The sequence below is a fragment of the Theropithecus gelada genome, chromosome 8 (genome assembly GCF_003255815.1).
Source record: "Theropithecus gelada isolate Dixy chromosome 8, Tgel_1.0, whole genome shotgun sequence".
Lineage (NCBI taxonomy): Eukaryota > Metazoa > Chordata > Mammalia > Primates > Cercopithecidae > Theropithecus > Theropithecus gelada.
The window spans coordinates 56,241,508-56,262,109 of NC_037676.1; the positions used below are offsets into that span (position 1 = coordinate 56,241,508).

General features: G+C 42.6%; 1 protein-coding gene across 1 annotated transcript in view; it reads right to left on the bottom strand.

The window, feature by feature from the left end:
• The window catches only part of TCEA1 (transcription elongation factor A1), an 81,298-nt gene extending 61,397 nt beyond the window's left edge, over nt 1–19,901 (bottom strand). Inside the window, exons 1-3 of the mRNA XM_025393419.1 lie at nt 19,854–19,901; nt 19,609–19,822; nt 6,486–6,548 (exon numbers count right to left, since the gene is read on the bottom strand). Of these exons, the coding sequence (XP_025249204.1) occupies nt 6,486–6,548; nt 19,609–19,822; nt 19,854–19,900 (324 nt within the window). The 5' untranslated portion in view covers nt 19,901. The remainder of the gene's footprint in view (nt 1–6,485; nt 6,549–19,608; nt 19,823–19,853) is intronic.
• Between the last annotated feature and the right edge of the window lie 701 nt (nt 19,902–20,602).

Consider the following 20,602-nt stretch of genomic DNA (forward strand, 5'->3'; position numbering starts at 1 on the left):
GCAACTGAAAATTATTCAGCCATTAAAAGGCCTGAAAATTCTGACACAGACTGCAACATGGATGAATCCTGAAAATATTAAGCTAAGTGACAGAAGCCAGACATCAGAGTTCACATACTGTACGATTCCATTTATATGAAAACTCCAGAACAGGCAAATCTATAGAGACAGAAAGATTAGTAGTTGCCTAGGCTGGAAGGAGGAAGACCAGTTGGGGGAATGGAGAATGACTTTTTGGGGTGATGAAAATGTTCTAAAGTTAATTGTGGTGATAGTACCAAAATATACTAAAAAACAATGAATCATACACTTTAAATGAATGAATTGTATGGTATGTGAATTATATCTCAATAATACTGTTTAAAAAAAAAAAGAAACATACAGCTATGTTTACTATCCTTTTAATAAGTTCCAAGATGGCAGAGGACCTTGTCTTGTCTGCCACTATATTCAGCATGTGGAATAATGTCCAGCACACAGCAGACACTTAATCATGATTGAATAATCTACTATATATAAAAACTTACAAAACTAGCCCAATCTACTACTGGCCCAAATATTTGTCTTCCTGTTTACTTCCCCATCTTCAACCCATACCCACCTTCTACTCTACTCTCTCACTCTGCTCAAAGTTTCCTGCACTCCTAATTGTAAACTCCCATGGACTCTTCAGATCTCATTTGATTTAACCAGTCTATTATATCCCAACTCTGTTTTCCCTTTTTCCTAGGTGATCTAACCCACCTCTATGCTACTACTTTCCAAATATCTCCTAAACCTGTCCTTTCTCCTATATTCTAGAGCTGTTTACATATATGGCTATTTAAAATTTGTTAAAATTAAATGAAATTTACAATTCCGTTCCCTAGTCATATTTCAAGTGCTCAACAGCCTCATGTAGTTAAGCACTACCATATCAGTCAACACTCACATCAGAAACATTTCCATCACTGCAAAGTCATACTTGACAGCATTGCTAGGCAAGGCTGTCTTTCATTAACAAATTCCCCTTCTCTCCATTTCTATTGCTATTATCTTAGTTTAAGCTCTCATCACTCCTCACCTGAATAACTTCATTAGTCAACAGGTCTTTCAGGCTCCAGCTTCCCATTTCCTCCAATGTGCAAATCTGGTCACATACTCCCCTGCCTAACACCTTTCAGTAGTGATGCTCTCAGCATCACATATGAAGCCCTGCGTGCCATACCACCTATGTCTTTAAAATCCAGTATGCAACTAGCTCTCCCCATGTCTTTAACCCTGTATGCAACTAACTCTCCTTTATTTTCACTTCTAAATGCCACACTGCTTCCACATACTGTTTCCTCTGCTGAAATACCTTTCCCGGTCTATCTGCTGAGGGAGAACCTAGTCATCTTTTGAGACGTGATTTCAGCTTTATCACCTACATAATGGCATTCTGCACCTCCCAGATTATGTACTTAGACTGACAAGTAAACTTCTTTGTGCTTCTTCCGACCCTTCTTCTTTCCCCCAGATGAACACTGTATGTACGGACTTTTCTTTTTTTTTTTTTTTTTTTTGAGACGGAGTCTTGCTCTGTCGCCCAGGCTGGAGTGCAGTGGCCGGATCTCAGCTCACTGCAAGCTCCGCCTCCCGGGTTTACGCCATTCTCCTGCCTCAGCCTCCCGAGTAGCTGGGACTACAGGCGCCCGCCACCTCGCCCGGCTAGTTTTTTGTATTTTTTAGTAGAGACGGGGTTTCACCGTGTTCGCCAGGATGGTCTCGATCTCCTGACCTCGTGATCCGCCCGTCTCGGCCTCCCAAAGTGCTGGGATTACAGGCTTGAGCCACCGCGCCCGGCCGTACGGACTTTTCTTTGGGTACCTACATCTTTGTTTACATGTCAGTTTTCCTCTACTAGAATTTAATCTCAATGAGGGGAGAAAGGCCTGATCTTATCCATCTTTATAAATCCAGCACAATTCTTAATCATAGTAAAACTCAAATGTTTGTTATATAAATACATAGGCTTTCCAAAGAAGGAAACCCAGGAACAAATTAGAGATGGTCATAAATATTAGCCCTATCCAACCTCCACACTCTCTATAACTCTACAAGTACCTGTTAAATAAACATTGGGATTACTATGTTGTTTTTGATGTGGATTTCCCCACATAGGTCTTTCAGGATAAAGTTATGCCTCGGTAAGGGCCTATCTCAAAGGAAAGTTTATTCTTAGAGTTGACTTGCAAGAGAAGTTGCAAGTCAGGAACCTGAATTCAGAAGGTAGGACTTCATGACTTACTTCCTTTCTCTTCCTGGGGTCTATAGATAGAGGAGGAGTTCTTTTTTTTTTTTTTTTTAAATACAGAGTCTTGCTCTGTTACCCAGGCTGGAGTGCAGTGGTGCAATCTCAGCGCACTGCAACCTCCGCCTTCTGGGTTCAAGTGATTCTCCTGCCTCAGCCTCCTGAGTAGCTGGGATTATTATAGGCACATGCCACCATGCCTGGCTAATTTTTTTGTATTTTTAGTAGAAATAGGGGTTTCACCATGTTGGCCAGGCTGGTCTCAAACTCCTGAGCTCAAGTGATCCACCCACCTCCGGCTTCCAAAGTGCTGGAATTACAGGCAAGAGCCACTGGGCCAGCCTAGAGGAAGAGTTCTTAACCCTTTTTTTGCACCATGGATCCTTCTGGCAGTCTGGTGAAGCATATGGACCCCTTCTCAGAATCCGTTAAAAACAGATTAAATGAAATACATAGGATTACAAAGCAAACCAATTATGTAATATACAATTACAAAATATTTTTAAATGTAAGACAGTAATGTACAAGCTCCCTTATTTGGGTGTGTGTTTTTCTTTTTTATCAAGACAGTCTTGCTATGTTGCCCAGGCTGATCTTGAACTGCTGGGCTCAAGCAATCCTCCAGCCTCGATCTCCCAAAGTGTTGGGATTACAGGCATGAGCCACTGTGCCAAGCCCTTCCTTATCAAAACATTAAGTAAGACCTAGCATAAGGTATAACAGCAATAATAATGAGCAATTTCAATACTTTTACAATATAAGTAAACTGAAGTTAAAACATTTGTGAATTATTTTAGTTTCAGTCATAAATACTGGTAATACAACTGTGATTTAGTGTTATCACAAATGAAAGAATGTTCAATTTCAGTTAGCCATTAATGAAAATAAATGTGACTTTTTTTTCTCAATCATGTTCACACACCCCCGCCACCTTTCCCTAAATTCTGAATATAATAGAAATATCAAAGAAAGCATTTGTGGATAATAAAAAACGTCAACCAGAAAATAACGATATTCATGTTATTGGCTATATTAAGTTTCCTTTTTAACACTTTGACTTTTGTTTTATTTTTATGTTTCAGTCTTGATGGAAAATCAAAAAACACTCACGCCTGTAATCCCAGCACTTCAGGGGCCAAGGCTGGTGGATCACCTGAGGTCAGGAGTTTGAGACTAGTCTGGCCAACATGGTGAAACCCCGTCTCTACTACAAATACAAATATTAGCCGGGCGTGGTGACAGGCGCCTGTAATCCCAGCTACTGGGGAGGCTAAGGCAAGAGAATCACTTGAATCTGGAAGGCTGAGGTCGCAGGTCACACCACTGCACTCCAGCCTGGGTCACAGAGTGAAACTGTGTCTCAAAAAAAAAAAAAAAAAGAAAGCAAGCTTCTGCACAGCAAAGGAAACAACAGGGTAAAGAGACAATCTGCTCAATAGGAGAAAATATTTGCAAACTATTCATGTGAAAAGGGACTGATACCAACAATAAACAAGGAAGTCAAACAATTCAACAACAACCAAAAAACAAATAATCCCATTAAAAAGTGGGCAAAATGCTGGCCGCAGTGGCTCACGCCTATAATCCCAGTACTGTGGGAGACCAAGGCTGGAGGACTGCTTGAGCCCAGGAGTTCAAGACCAACAAAGGGAGAACCTCGTCTCTAAAAATTTTTTTTAAAATTTAGCCAAGCGTGGTAGCATGCTCCTGTAGTCCCCAGTTACCTGGGGTTAAGGGATGGGAGGGTGCTGAAGTGGGAGGATCACTTGAGCCCAGGAGGTGGAAGGCTGCAGTCAGCCATGATTATGCCATTGCATTCCAACCTGGGCAACAGAGAGACCCTATCTTAAAAAAAAAAAAAAAGTAGGCCGGGCGCGGTGGCTCAAGCCTGTAATCCCAGCACTTTGGGAGGCCGAGGCGGGTGGATCACGAGGTCAGGAGATCGAGACCATCCTGGCTAACATGGTGAAACCCTGTCTCTACTAAAAATACAAAAAACTAGCCGGGCGCGGTGGCGGGCGCCTGTAGTCCCAGCTACTCGGAGGCTGAGGCGGGAGAATGGCGTGAACCCGGGAGGCGGAGCTTGCAGTGAGCCGAGATCGCGCCACTGCACTCCAGCCTGGGCGACAGAGTGAGACTCCGTCTCAAAAAAAAAAAAAAAAAAAAGTGAGCAAAGAACATGAATAGATATTTCTCAAAATAAGACAAACAAGTGGCCAACAGGTATAAGAAAAAATGTTCAACATCACTAATCATTGGAGAAATGCAAATCAAAACCACTATGAGATACCATCTTCCTCCAGTCAGAATCGCTATTATTTTATTTTTGTTTATTTGTTTATATATTTTTTGAGACAGAGTCTCACTTTGTGGCCTGGGCTGAAGTGCAGTGGCGCAATCTCAGCTCACTGCAACCTCCACTTCCCGGGTTCAATTGATTCTCGTGCCTCAGCCTCCTGAGTAGCTGGGACTATAGGCATGCATGACCACACCTGGCTAATTTTTGTATTTTTAGTAGTAACGGTGTTTCACCATGTTGGCCAGGCTGGTCTTGAACTCCTGGCCTCAGGTCATCCGCCCACCTCAGCCTCCCAAAGTGGTGGGATTACAGGCGTGAGCGCCTGGCCCAGAATGACTATTATTAAAAAGACAAAAAAACAACAGATGCTGGTGAAGATGCAGAAAAAAGGGAACTCATACACTGTTAATGGGAATGTAAATTAGCACAGCCACTATATAAAACAGTAAGGAGATTTCTCAAGAACTAAAAATTGAAGTACCATATGATCCAGCAATCCCAATACTGAATATTTATCCAAAGAAAATCAGTTTAACAAACGGGTATCTGCACCCCCCATGTTTACTACAACAATATTCACAATAGCCAAGATATGGAATCAATGTAAGTGCCCATCAATGAATAACTGGATAAAGAAAATGTAGTGTATATACACAATGAAATACTATCAGTTATAAAAAAGAATGAAGGCCGGGCGCGGTGGCTCAAGCCTGTAATCCCAGCACTTTGGGAGGCCGAGACGGGCGGATCACAAGGTCAGGAGATCAAGACCATCCTGGCTAACACGGTGAAACCCCGTCTCTATTAAGAAATACAAAAAACTAGCCGGGCGAGGTGGCGGGCGCCTGTAGTCCCAGCTACTCGGGAGGCTGAGGCCGGAGAATGGCGTGAACCCGGGAGGCGGAGCTTGCAGTGAGCTGAGATCCGGCCACTGCACTCCAGCCTGGGCGACAGAGCGAGACTCCGTCTCAAAAAAAAAAAAAAAAAAAAAGAATGAAATCATGTATTTGCAGTAACATGGATGGAACTGGAGTTGTTAAGTGAAATAAGCCAGGCAGAGAAAGACAAGTATCACATGTTCTCACTCCTATGTGAGAGCTAAACAGTGGACCTCACAAAGATAGAAAGCAGAGTGATGGATACCAGAGACTGGGAAGGGTGCATAAGTGAGGCAAGGGAATGAAGACAGGTTTGTTCATGGGTACAAACACATAGTTAGATAGAAGGAATAAGTTCCAAGGTTCCACAGCAGAGTAGGGTCACCAGTTAACAAAGCATTATATATTTCAAAATAGCTAGAAGAGAGGGCTTAAAATGCTCCCAACACAGAGAAATGATAAATACTGAAGGTGAGGGATACCCTACATAACCTGACTTCATCATTATACATTCTATGCATGTAACCAAATATTACATATACCCCCATAAACATGTATAAATGTTATCAATAAAGAATAAGACTTCAGTAATGAATCTGTGTAATGTCTACTAGACATCAACTATGTACATGCTTGACCGGTGCTGAAAAAAAAAAAGGGAGAGGAGTGACACCTTGCCATCCTCACCCTGAAGCTAGCTTCATGCTGGCAGCAGCTATCAATAATAGATCAAGAAAGGGAAATCTCAGGAGACCAAATCAGGGCCAAGAATCCAACTTCCTCTCACAGTGAAATTTCACTGCTACTGTCAACTTTAGAGATTCAGGTTTTATTCTTCTTAAGAAAGGCAACATTGCTCTATAATGACAACTTAGTAGATTATTGATTTACATTGCCATCTGTTAAAAAAAAAAATAGCAGTTATTAATGGTTTACACCATTATCAGGACAGTACAAAAACATATTGGGACTGAAAATGTTTCAGTATTTTATGACGACTACCTATTAAAAAACTGTGATGCATAAAAGCACATACCTGCAATAATTCCAGGGTCATAGGAATATTCTTAAGCTCCTTTAGCAAATCCAATGCTCCAGCCTATAAAATAAAATAATTTCATATTGAATTTCCAAGATAGTGAAACAGTGACTAGCCAGAAATAAGGTTCATGGGAGAATCACAGAAAACACCTAAAGAGGAATAAAATCAGATAAGGAGCAACAGCACCAGCCATAGGTTGTAGCAAAATATTCCAATTTGATACTAATTCAATCTATCATATTTCATCTAATCGAATACAATCACATTCTATTTCATTTAGTCTAATGTTTACTTAATGTATTATATCTGGATAAATCACATCTTTATATTCCATCAATAAAGAAAAAACTATTAAGCTATGATACAGTGTTTTATTATAACTTTTTTCTTTTTTTTTTTTTGAGACAGAGTCTCACTCTGTCGCCCAGGCTGGAGTGCGGTGGTATGATCTCGGCTCGCTGCAACCTCTGCCTCCCCTCCTGGGTTCAAGCGATTCTCCTGCCTCAGCCTCCAGAGTAGGTGAGATTACAGGCATGCGCCACCACGCCGGGCTGATTTTTGTATTTTTAGTAGAGATGGGGGCCAAGCTGGTCTCAAACTTCTGATCTCAGGTGATCGCCTGCCTCGGCCTCCCAAAGTGCTGGGATTACAGGCATGAGCCACCATGCCTGGCATTATAACTTCTTTTTACTTTTGCTTATTAAGAGAATTATTTTAGTGTTGAAGTTTTTACCACGTCACCTTTTACATATGTAAAAATATACATGTGAGTAAAACAAAATTGGCTAAGGTGTTACTAAAAGTACTTCACATTCAGAACTTTTTGACTCAGATTCAACAGTATCTGTTTTTACCCCACAAAGAGCTGTTTAAGAACACAAGTGACAAAGCATTTCATAGAAGAATCCACAAAAAAGCTAATGCCGTGAGCTCTTGGGCTGGCTTTGTAACAGTGTGCACAGCTGCTTTTCACCTCCAGTGCTCTTCACAGTCATTTGGTTCCTCAGGATTCAAAGAGTACTTCACTAATCTCTCTTAGATTTCCTTCCAAGCCAGTGACACTGATTCCACAAGTTTTGATGCTAGGTTTAGCATTCTGCCTGTGAAAAAACACCACAATGGCCATCTGGCCAATGATATGTGTACCTATCCTGCTTTCTAAAATGTTAAAGTATGAAAACAGGCACTCTATAAATCAATGAAATACAGGATATCCCCCCCAAAAAAAACAGAAAGAAACATAGCATGTCCCTCATTAAACATGCCAAAGGCAAAAGCGAGCAAAGACTCTCATAGTATCACTTCATTTCTTAAATATAAAATCAAGTAAACGCTTCTAGTCATCTAATTTTTCATTTAAAGGTGACAGACATAAGGCTTGGCCTTCGAGAATAAAACCATTAGCTTTTATTCTGGTAACGAAGAGTTACATTATTTTAATTTAACCCAATACCTCATAAATAAAAATTTAAGTTCAATAGAAATTATGACATGTTATTATAAATAATGTTTTAATTATTTGCTGTTTAAAGATCTCTCCTGATCTTAAAATTCTATAAATTCTTCCTATTTAGAGTCATCTAGAAACAGTAAAACATTAAAGTTGTTGGAAAAGAAACCTAACACTGACTTAAAACATATTATTAAACAAGAATTTCTACAGGTATGACATTTTTGTGGGTAAATGAAGTCTTTAATCCCTTATCTGCAAATTCCCAGACCAAAAACCTTTGAAAAGCGAAAGATTTCTAGAGTTCTCATAGGTAAACTCATTTGGCAGCTAAACCTAATCACAACACATGTAAAGCTATTTGTGTTCTATTTATGCCATGTAATGTGAATATTACAACTGACTATAGAAATGTTAAGGCCGGGCGGGGTAGCTCACACCTGTAATCCCAACACTTCGGGAGGCCAAGGTGGGTGGATCACGAGGTCAGGAGTTCAAGATCAGCCTAACCAAGATAGTGAAACCCCATCTCTACTAAAAATACAAAAATTAGCCGGGTGTGGTGGCAGGTGCCTGTAATCCCAGCTACTCAGCAGACTGAGGCAGAGAACTGCTTGAACCCAGGAGGTGGAGGCTGCAGTGAGCTAAGATCTTGCCACTGCACTCCCAACTGGGCAACAGAGTGAGACTCCATCTCAAACAACAAAAAAAGAAATGTTAATGTCTGGTTGCTGAAGTGCCCAAATCCTGCTGGGGGTATTATGTAATATATGATGTATGTACTAAATTATCTTTATAAAATCTGGAATTACCAAATATATCAGACCCTAAAGGTTTTGATTAACAAACTGTAGAACTATGGGCAACACAGCATGACTCCCTCTCTACAAAAAATAAAAATAAAAAATTAACTGGCCACAATGACCGTAGTCCTAGCTACTCCAGAAGCTGAGGCGGGAGGACTGCTAGAGATCAGAAGCTTGAGCCGGGCGCGGTGGCTCAAGCCTGTAATCCCAGCACTTTGGGAGGCTGAGACGGGCGGATCACGAGGTCAGGAGATCGAGACCATCCTGGCTAACATGGTGAAACCCCGTCTCTACTAAAAAATACAAAAAACTAGCCGGGTGAGGTGGTGGGCGCCTGTAGTCCCAGCTACTCGGGAGGCTGAGGCAGGAGAATGGCGTGAAGCCGGGAGGCGGAGCTTGCAGTGAGCTGAGATCCAGCCACTGCACTCCAGCCCGGGCAACAGAGCGAGACTCCGTCTCAAAAAAAAAAAAAAAAAAAAAAAAAGATCAGAAGCTTGAGATTACATGAACCATGATCATGCCACTGCAGTCCAGCGCGTGCGGACAGAGTGAGACTCCATGTCTAAAAGAAAAATTAAAAAACAAACGACAACAACAACCACCACCACCAAAAAAAAAAAAAAAAAACAGATTGTGGGCCTGTATTCTCTACCATTGACATTTTTCTTCTATCCATATTTCCAGGATTTCTGATCTACTTCTGACCAAGAATCACTTAAAAAGGATAAAGAATCACACTTCTAGAAGTTCCTTAAAAAGCAGGATTTCCTAAGTATTAAGTTGCTTCTTCTAACATATCAGCAACAAGACATATAGTTTAAATTGTTTTCCAAGTAGAGGCAATATATTTGCATTAATTTTGTTACTTTCCCTTTCTACTCAGCTTTCTGGTGAGGCCATGGTTGGAAGAAAAAGCTAAAAGTAACACTCATGGAATAAAACCTTTCTGAAAATTGCACTGTGTTCCAACCAATTCAAGTAAATATTTGGCGGATCACAAGGTCAGGAGATCGAGACCATCCTGGTTAACACGGTGAAACCCCGTCTCTACTAAAAAAATACAAAAAACTAGCCGGGCGAGGTGGCAGGCGCCTGTAGTCCCAGCTACTCGGGAGGCTGAGCCAGGAGAATGGTGTAAACCCGGGAGGCGGAGCTTGCAGTGAGCTGAGATCTGGCCACTGCACTCCAGCCTGGGCGACAGAGCTAGACTCCGTCTCAAAAAAAAAAAAAAAAAATTTCACTGACAGGTCTTTAAGAAATAACTATGGGCTCTTCGCGGTGGCTCATGCCTGTAATTACAGCACTTTGGGAGGCCGAGGCAGGCAGATCAACCTGAGCTCACGAGTTCGAGACCAGCCTGGCCAACATGGTGAAACCCCATCTCTACTAAAAATACAAAAATTAGCCAGGCGTGGTGGCAGACGCCTGGAATCCCCCAGCTACTCAGGAGGCTGAGGCAGGAGAATCACTTGAACCCAGGAGGTGGAGGTTGCAGTGAGCCGAGATTGTGCCACTGCACTCCAGCCTGGATGACAGAGCAAAACTCCATCTCAAAAAAAAAAAAAAAGACAGACAAAAAGAAACAACTATGATGATCGGAATGAGTGAAACGCAAAACAGATAATCATACATTAATTCGGTGACAACAAACTTTGAGTGTTACTACGTGCTTCGCATTGTTAAATACTTCACATAGATTTAATTCCACCTTCACTATAAACCCTATAGAAGCAAGCATCTATTATCTCCATTTTACAGATGAGGAAATATGTCAAGAAACTTGCACAAGGTCCTATGATTACTAACTAGAAAAGGTAAGATCTACTCCAGTAATGTCAAATGTAACAAGCTCTACTGCGCTGGGGATACAGCAGTGAGCAAGACTGAAACAGTTTCTGATATCAGGGAATTTTAAAACAAACAGAAATCTTTGATAATCTATTTCAAACCCTTAATTACACACAAAAAAGAAACTTAAACCCAGAAAAGGAAAGTGACTTGCTCAAGGTCATACTGATGGGTAGTAAGGACATGAACTAGTCGCCTGACCCTTATATTGCTGCCCTTTCCCCAGCAGTGTACCAGTGGCAGCACTCCTTTGTGAACTCAGGTTAACTAGCACCATCAAACAAGAAGCTGTATTTTAGCCTTCCTCAAGCATCGCCTAAATGTCAAGTCTAGGCCAGGCACAATGGCTCAGCCTATAATCCCAGCACTCTGGGAGGCCTAAGGCAGGAGGATCACTTGAGCCCAGGAGTTCGAGACCAGCCTGGATAACAGAATGAGATCCTACCTCTACTAAAAGAAAAGAAAAGAATACATGTCAAGTCTATGAGATTGTAGCATCTCCTATAGATGATGCAAGAGAAAGAAAGACTCTTCTTTAATTTCCAGAGCTAAATTTAGTTCACACTACTGGCTGAAAGATAAACTACAGCTATCATACTATTTTATTACATTGTTGGTGCTCCTATCTGGTAACATAAAAAAAAGTGATTTTATAAACCATGATATTCAAAAACTTGTACTATGTGCTCAAGACCATGTAGGATACAAACATCCCTCTCCTCAAGGAGATGTAAAAAGGAGGGAATAGGCCGGGCGCGGTGGCTCAAGCCTGTAATCCCAGCACTTTGGGAGGCCGAGACGGGCGGATCACAAGGTCAGGAGATCGAGACCATCCTGGCTAACACGGTGAAACCCCGTCTCTATTAAGAAATACAAAAAACTAGCCGGGCGAGGTGGCGGGCGCCTGTAGTCCCAGCTACTCGGGAGGCTGAGGCCGGAGAATGGCGTGAACCCGGGAGGCGGAGCTTGCAGTGAGCTGAGATCGGGCCACTGCACTCCAGCCTGGGTGACAGAGCGAGACTCCGTCTCAAAAAAAAAAAAAAAAAAAAGGAGGGAATAATAGGGATTTACAGTTAAGAATATGGTATACATATATGACAGATTTAGATTCAAATCCATGCTCTGATATTTGCTAACTACAAGATCTTGGTAATGTTACTTGTTCTTTTCAAGCTTCAGTTTCTTTATATGTAGGTGACCATAATACACCAACCTTGAGGAGTAGTTACAACAGTCAAACGAGGCAACATTACACAGATGAAGTATCAAAATAGAGGGTCTGACACATAGGATGGTTGGTGAGGAGTACAAAGATATACAAATAATTACTTATTTCTACCATAACAATAATCTCCAAGGGCCATAAGCCGGCATTTTCAGTGAGCATATTTAAGCTCAATCAAGTAAAACAGTTACTTCTTCTACAATAATGTCTTCTTCATAGGCATTATTATAAGATTTCAAGGTTTAAAAATTAAGATATTATCTTTTTTTTTTTTTTAGACAGAGTCTCACTGTGTCACCCAGGTTGGAGTGCAGTGGCATGATCTCAGCTTGCTGCAACCTCTACCTCCTGGGTTCAAGCGATTATCCTGCCTCAGCCTCCCAAGTAGCTGGGACTACAGGCACCCGCCACCACGCCCGGTTAATTTTTGTATTTTTAGTAGAGATGGGGTTTCACTAAGTTAGCCAGGCTGGTCTTGAACTCCTAACCCCGTGATCTGCCCACCTCGGCCTCCTAAAGTGCTGGGATTACAGGCTTGAGCCACCGTGCCTGGCCCATTATCTATTTTCTTAAACAATGAATTATAGATATTTGAGTTATAGCTCAGTAACATCACTATAAAGCCAGGACTTATATTACTATGTCATCTCAAATTTGCAGTTAAACTACACCAAAAGCACAAGCAACAAAAGAAAAAAATATATATAAATTCATCTTCATCAAAATTAGAATCTTTTATACTTCAAAGGCCACGACCAAGAGTGGACAGACAACCCACAGAATGGGAGACGGTATCTGCATATCTAACAAGGGTCTAGTATTCAGAATATAAAGAACTCTTACAACTCAGTAATAAAAAGATAACCCAATTTAAAAATGGGCAAAGCCATTGTGTACTCCAGCCTGGGCAACATAGCCAGACCTTACTCTTTTTTTAAAAATGGGCAAAGGATCTGAGCAGACATTTATTTCTCCAGAGAAGATATGCAAATTGCCATGAAGCAATGAAAAGATGCTCAACATTGTTAATCACAAGGGACATGCAAATCAAACCCACAATGAAATACCACTTTACACCCACTAGGAAAGCTATAATCAAGACAAATGATATTGGTGAAAATGAGGTGAAACTGGAATCCTCACACACTGCTAGTTGGAATGTAAAATGGTGCAGCCACATTGGAAAGGTCTGGCAGTTCCTCAAAAGGTTAAACATAGTTACTATATGACCCAGTAATTATTCTCCGAGGTATACACCCAACAGAAATGAAAACATACGTCTACACAAACACTTGTACAGGAATGTTTTTAGCAGTATTATTCATAACAGCCAAAAAGCTGAAATAGTCCAAATGTCCACCAAATGATGAATGAATAAGCAAACTGTGGTTGGGTGCAGTGGCTCACACCTGTAATCCCAGCACTTTGGGAGGCCGAAGCGGGCAGATCACCTGAGATCAGGAATTCTAGACCAGCCTGGCCAACATGGTGAAACCCTGTCTCTACTAAAAATACAAAAATCAGGCTGGGCAGGGTGGTTGATGCATGTAATCCCAGCACTTTGGGAAGCTGAGGCAGGCGGATCACAAGGTCAGGAGTTCGAGAGCAGCTTGACCAATATGGTGAAACCCCATCTCTACTAAAATACAAAAATTAGCTGAGCGTGGTGGTGCGCGCCTGTAGTCCCAGCTACTCAGGAGGCTGAGGCAGGAGGATCGCCTGAACCCAGGAGGCGGACGTTGCAGTGAGCCGAGATTGCGCCACTGCACTCCAGCCTAGGCAACAGAACAAGGCCCCATCTCCAAAAAAAAAAACAAAAATTAGGCGAGGTGGCAAGCACCTGTAATCCCAGCTACTTGGGAGGCTGAGACAGGAGAATCATTTGAACCCTAGAGCAGGAGGTTGCAGTGAGCCAAGAGGGCGCCACTGCACTCCAGCCTGGGCGACAGAGTGACACTCCATCTCCAAAAAAAAAAAAAAAAAAAAAAAAACTGTGGTACTGTGTATCCACCAGTACAGTGGAGTACTTTTTAGCAATAAAAAGTAATAAAATACTGGTGCATAATATAACATGAACTGACCTTTAAAAGATTATACTAAGACTGGGCGCGGTGGCTCACGCCTCTAATCCCAGCACTTTGGGAGGGTGAGGCGGGTGGATCACCTGAGGTCAGGAGTTTGAGACCAGTCTGACCAATATGGTGAAACCCTGTCTCTACTAAAAATACAAAAATTACCTGGGCATGGTGGCTTGCACCTGTAGTCCCAGCTACTCAGGAGGCTGAGACAGGAGAACTGCTTGAACCTGGGAGGCAGAGGTTGCAGCGAGCCGAGACCGCGCCACTGCGCTCCATCCTGAGCAATAGAGCAAGATAAGACTCTGTCTCAAAAAAAAAAAAAAAAGACTACACTAAGCAAAAGAGGCTAGTTACAAAAGACCACATACTGTATAATTTCACTGAGAGAAAATTTCCAGCTTTGGCGAACACACAGAGACAGAAAGTATGTTAATGGCTGTCAGAGGAGTTTGAGAAATTGGTGGGGGCACATGAGAGCTGAATGAGCAGTGACTGCTTAATAGGTACAGGGTTTCTTTTTGCAGTGATGAAAACGTTCTAAAATTATACAGTAGTAATAGTTGCACAAAACTGTAAATACACTAAAAGCCACTGAATTAACAGTTGACCCTCAAATAACATGGGTTTAAACTGCACAGATCCACTTGAGAATTTTCTTTCACCTCGGCCACCCTAGATGACAAAACCAACTCTTCCTTTCTCCTCAGCCTATTCAATGTGAAGACAAGTAGAATGAAGACCTCTATGACAATCCATTTCCACTTCATCAACAGTAAACATATTTTCTCTCCTTTACGATTTTATTTTCTTTTCCTTTTTTTTTTTTTTTTGAGACGGAGTCTCGCGCTGTGTCACCCAGGCTGGAGTGCAGTGGCGCGATCTCGGCTCACTGCAAGCTCCGCCTCCCAGGTTCACGCCATTCTCCTGCCTCAGCCTCCTAGTAGCTGGGACTACAGGCGCCCGCCACCACGCCCGGCTAGTTTTTTGTATTTTTAGTAGAGACGGGGTTTCACCATGTTAGCCAGGATGGTCTCGATCTCCTGACCTCGTGATCCACCCGCCTCGGCCTCCCAAAGTGCTGGGATTACAGGCTTGAGCCACCACGCCCGGCCTTTCCTTTTCCTTTTTTTTTTTTGAGATGTTGTCTCCCTCTTTCGCCCAGGCTGAGTGCCTATAATCCCAACACTTTGGGAGGCCAAGGCAGGCGGATCACTTGAGTCTAGGAGTTCTAGACCAGCCTGGGCAATATGGTGAAACCACATCTCTACAAAAAATACCCAAAAAAGGCTGGGCTCAGTGGCTCACGCCTGTAATCCCAGCAATTTGGGAGGCTGAGGCAGGTGGATCACTTGAGATCAGGATGTTGAGACCAGCCTGAGAAAAATGGCAAAATCCCATCTCTACTAAAAATACAAAATTAGTTGTGTGTGGTGGCACACACTTGTAGTCCCAGCTACCCGGGAAGCTGAGGTGGGAGAGCTGCTTAAACCCAGGAGGCAGAGGTTGCAGTGAGCCAAGATCATGCCACCACACTCCAGCCTGAGTGACATGACAGAATGAGTTATACTACTACAAAAGTTATACTACTTGACCGCATGCAGGTAGGGAGGGGGGATGGTGTGAGCACCACAACCCCTGCATTGTTCAAGAGTCAACTACACTTTAAGAGTGAATTTAATTCTATTTCTCAATAAAGCTGTTATTAAAAATTGTGTAGTCATTCTAAATTTTGACTTATGCTAATTAATCTAACTGATATAGATATGAAAGTTTTGTTGCAGTTGCTGTTTTAACTCAGGTACTTGGAAATGTAAATAAATATTTCAGGTATCCCAGCTCCTAGGAAATTCTAACATCTAATTTCAATTTCTCTCCCTGCAATTTAATTCCACTCAACCTTGAGCCTTCAATTAAAGAAATAAATAAACCTCAACACTACCCATAAAATCTCTCCATGAACTTCAAAACTTTATGTCCTTGCCTCAATCCTCCTTCTATAATCTAAATGAATCCTTTACAAAGAAAGGCAACCTCAGATTGTTTTTTAGGCCTTACTACATCCTTTAGGCCCACAATCCTACACTAGAAGCATTTTATATTCACTTAATCCTTACGAAATTATCTCCAGTTTACCATGACGAAAAACATTTTAGTGATGACAAAGAACTTGCCTAAAATCACACAGCTAGAGTTCAGAAAAGCCAGGATTTGAACACACATTAGAAGTCAGACTTGGTTACCGACATCAAATCAAAGTGACGAGACAAAAGCTTAAGCAGAAAACAGCTAATACCTAAAAATTTTGAACTACTTTCTGTAGTTCACTGTGGCTTGGTCACGTGCACTTGAGATCAAGTACACATGTGGGATAACATCTTGGGTAGAACTAGGGTCAGGATATTGATCTAGGTATCTAGGGAAACACACCTGCCCCAAAACAGCAAGTTCACACTCTTACTTGCTGATTTTATATTCACTTAATTGTATCCATGCATGGTTCAAAAACAGAGGCAACGGTCTTCTGGAGAGACACTGTAGCTTAACAGAGTAGTACTAGTTTTGGAGCAAAACAGATTTAGATTCACATCTTCACTTGGCCACTTACTAGCTATTTGGCTTAAAACTATTCATTTAACTTTTCTAAATACTTAGCATCCTCATTTTCAGAATGAGGATAATACTCATCTTGCAAAGTTGCCTGAGGAATAAATGGAATAAGGTGGGTAAGTATTTAGCAGAATACCTGGCTCAGAGTAATAGCTCAATAAATGGTAAGCTGTTTTTATTTCAGTTAAGTGTGACACCTACGGTCTTAGTAAAACAAAATTATTCAGGTAAAGCAGCAGCATATTAAAATATTTTTTAAAATTATATCTAAATTTGCACTTAAATTTGTCAATTTTGATAAGTATTACTCTTCAAACTTAACTTTTTCAGGTTGGACGCAGTGGCTCACATCTGTAATCCTAGCACTTTGGGAGGCCGGGGCGGGCAGATCATCTGAGGTCAGGAGTTCGAGACCAGCCTGGCCAATAGGCTGAAATCCCATCTCTACTAAAAATACAAAAATTAGCCAGGCATGGTAGTGCACACCTGTAGTCCCAGCTACTAGAGAGGCTTGAACTGGGGGGCGGAGGTTGCAGTGAGCCAAGATTGCACCACTGCACTCCAGCCTGGGTAACAGACTGAGACTGTCTCAAAAAAAAAAAAAGAAAAGAAAAAGGAAAAAAGTTAACTTTTTCATAATATAAAACATTTAAAAAGTTGAGAGAAAAATCTGAAAACTACAGAAAAAAAGAGAAACAAATATACCATAATTCTACAACCCCTAAAACACATTCTACTGAATTACTGAACACTTAAAAAGCCATCTGTGGGCCGATGATGTATTTAGGGAAAAGACGAGTGTCATTCTAACCATTTCTCTTTCTCTGTATTTCATCAGCCTGTTTGAATTTCCAGAGGACAGGCAGGGAAAATGCTGGGGAAAACAAAAGTACAAAAGCCAGTCAGTTGTACTTTTCTTTTTGGGAGGCAAGTTTTCATATTGGAAAAGTTTTGAACTACCTGAAAACTTAGATTTGAGAAGAAAACTTAGATTTGAGGATTATTTGTGGAGTTTGTTCTCATTCTCTTCCAGGCTCATTACAAAAGATCTGAAAATTTGTTGATGATTTGAGAACTGCAGATAAATATGAACTTATCTTCTCCACACTTGCCCACTAAAAAATTACTCATTTTAAGAAACACCTATTAGAAGAAACAAAATCAAGCAAACATCTAAAGCATTAGATGATTAAAGGATACATATTACAGCCTAAGTTGGAGAGAAAATTACCCAACAAATGGCTTTTTTCCCTGGGAGCTTCTACTGTGCAAGTCTGCGGATCTCCAGGCACAGAGAAAAATTTTCCAGTTTAAATAATGAAAACGTTACAATAACCAGATAACCTACCAAATAACCAGAATTTGAAGTGGGACATGAAGGGCCATATCAATGGGGGAAAAAAATGGCACTGGTAATATCTAGAACAGAAAATAAACAGGAAATACTTTAAAAGGCCAAAATTTGCAAATACAGATTAACAGGGTATGAAATGAAATACTGGGCAATGCACCTGTTAGAGGAAAAAGGGGAACAGAGGATGTTTGAACTCTTATGTATTTAGTGCTAGCACTAATTCCTGATCTAGCTGTCATGTGGAAAGCATGCTGTCCTGAAGAAAACCTGGGTCCTGGCTTATTCCAAACTACACAGTACTTAATTTAAGTAGTAGTACCTAACCTCTCAGTGTCTTAATCTGTAAAATGGATGCCCTTTATGTACTCACAGCTCTGTGTGAGTCACAAAAGAATTCTGAGCAGATGCTTTTTAACTCCAAAGTGCTGTACAAATCAGAACATCCCTTTTCTCTTCATATTAGTTTGACATGGAAATTTACTTCATAGATGGAAGAAAAATTATTTCGGGTACATTGATGATGAAAATGTGCCGAACGTGGTGAAACAAAGTTAGGTGAAGACATTTATAGAAGTTTACCTGAGAGGCCAGGCGCGGTGGCTCACGCCTGTAATCCCAGCACTTTGGGAGGCCGAGGTGGGCGGATCACCTGAGGTCAGGAGTTTGAGACCAGCCTGGTTAACATGGTGAAACCCCGTTTCTACTAAAAATACAAAAAATTAGCCAGGCGTGGTGGCACACGTCTGTAATCCCAACTACTCGGAAAGCTGAGGCAGGAGAATCACCTGAACCCGAGAGGCGGAGGTTGCAGTGAGCCCGGATCAAGCCATTGCACTCCAGCTTGGGCAACAAGAGTGAAACTCTGTCTCAAAAAAATAAGTTTAGCTGAGAACAGATGAGTCTGAATCAAGGGACTGAAATCAAGGACTGAATCAAGGGACAAATGGGCAAACTGTAGAAACTAGTCGTATGACGACTTCTTAAAACCACAGAAGGACATGCTCACATAAACATTCATCAATAACAAGAAAATGTCATCAGTATTAACGGTAAATCACTTAAAAAATACCCAACAATATGATTTGTCCAAATCCCTCTACCAGGATTCTGGTGAATGTGCGTGCTTTAGTCATAACTCTTCTGTATATTACGACAGGACAAGACCCGCTTTTTATAAAACGTTTAGCAACTCGCCAAGAAACTGGCACACTTTACCTTTTTAATCGCTAAGCAAACATGCAGCTCAGCTGAGATAACCAGGCGAATGTTCAGCCCTCTTCAAAAATAAGATTTTACAAGAGTTTTACATTTTATCAGCCTGATGTTTAATACCGATCACAAGCCTCTATTTAATGCTCTTTCTAGATGTTGGCCACAGATCACAGAAGAGTCCATTCTTTCAAATTCTGAGGACTTTCTACGCTTCAATTCCTAAGCTAAATTGCCAAGGTTTTACTACCACAAAAGTTTAAAGTCAACGGAGAGCGTGCCCTAATCCCTAAATCGATTAGGTTTATTACACGGCACCAGCGAGGAGGGACTGGAAATACAAGAACGAGCGGGTCCAATCGCCGGTGGCCGCGGGACCCGACGCCCTGGGCCCGGACACCCTCCCCGGGGACGCGGGCGCCACGGGCCCGGCTCCCAGACGAGAGCTTGCAGGGGAAGGGGAGGAAGAAGGAGCCGGGGGCCCTAGAGCCGGACCGCGGCTCGGCCTCCCTCCTGGCCCGCGCCTCTCGCCGCGCTCACCGCGTTCTTCTTCTGCACCATCTTGTCCATCTTCTTGGCAAAGCGGACCACTTCGTCCTCCATGGCTCCGGCAGGTCTTCTCCGCGCCCAGCCCGCTGGCAAGGGGAAGTGGGCGAAGCTGGAACGCAGGACACGGCAGGAGCGACCCCCAGCGCGCGGCAAGCCCCACCACCGCAGGCCCGGGCCTAGGCTCCCTTCCTCACAAACCAAGCCCGCGGCGGCGGCGGCGGCTGTGGCGGCGGCAGCAGCTCCTCCTCCCCAGGCAGCGACAATCGTACACCGCGCGCAACATGCAGGCGCTACCAATTGACTGCAGATCGCTGGGAGGGGGCGAGCCCAGGTTCCCGCCAGGCGGGCGTCGGGCTAGTGGGCAGGCGTGGCTTCCGGCTAGAGGGTCATGGAAGATGCCAGGTTTTGCTGCGCGTTCACCTCCGGCCCCGCCTCCGCACAGGGCGGGTTTTCGGCCCTCGGTTACCTCCTGACAGCCCGAAGTTTTAGAACCCGCGGAGGCCCAAGCAGCTCGAAACAGGGGCAGATTCCGAGCATGGAACTTTGGCAGGTTTTAAAGTCTGTGGGAAGCCAAGCACTTTCTCCATAGGAGACTACTACAGGGAAAAACGGAACCCGCGTCCCCTAAATTAGGTTACGGAGTTAGTCGTTTTAAGAATTCCTTTTTTTGGAGACCAAGCCTCGCTCTGTCGCCAGGCTGGAGTGCAGTGGCGCGATCTCGGCTCCCGGCAACCTCTGGCCCCCAGGTTCAAGCGATTCTCCTGCCTTAGCCTCCGGAGTAGCTGGGACTACAGGCGCCCGCCACCACGCCCGGCTAATTTTTTGGATTTTTAGTAGAGACAGGGTTTCACCAAGTTGGCCGGGATGGTCTTGATCTCTTGTCCGCCCGCCTCGGGCTCCCAAAGTGCTGGGATTACAGACCTGAGCACTGCGCCCGGCTAAGCGTTCCTTTTTTTTTTTTTTTTTTTTTTTTTTTTTTTTTGGG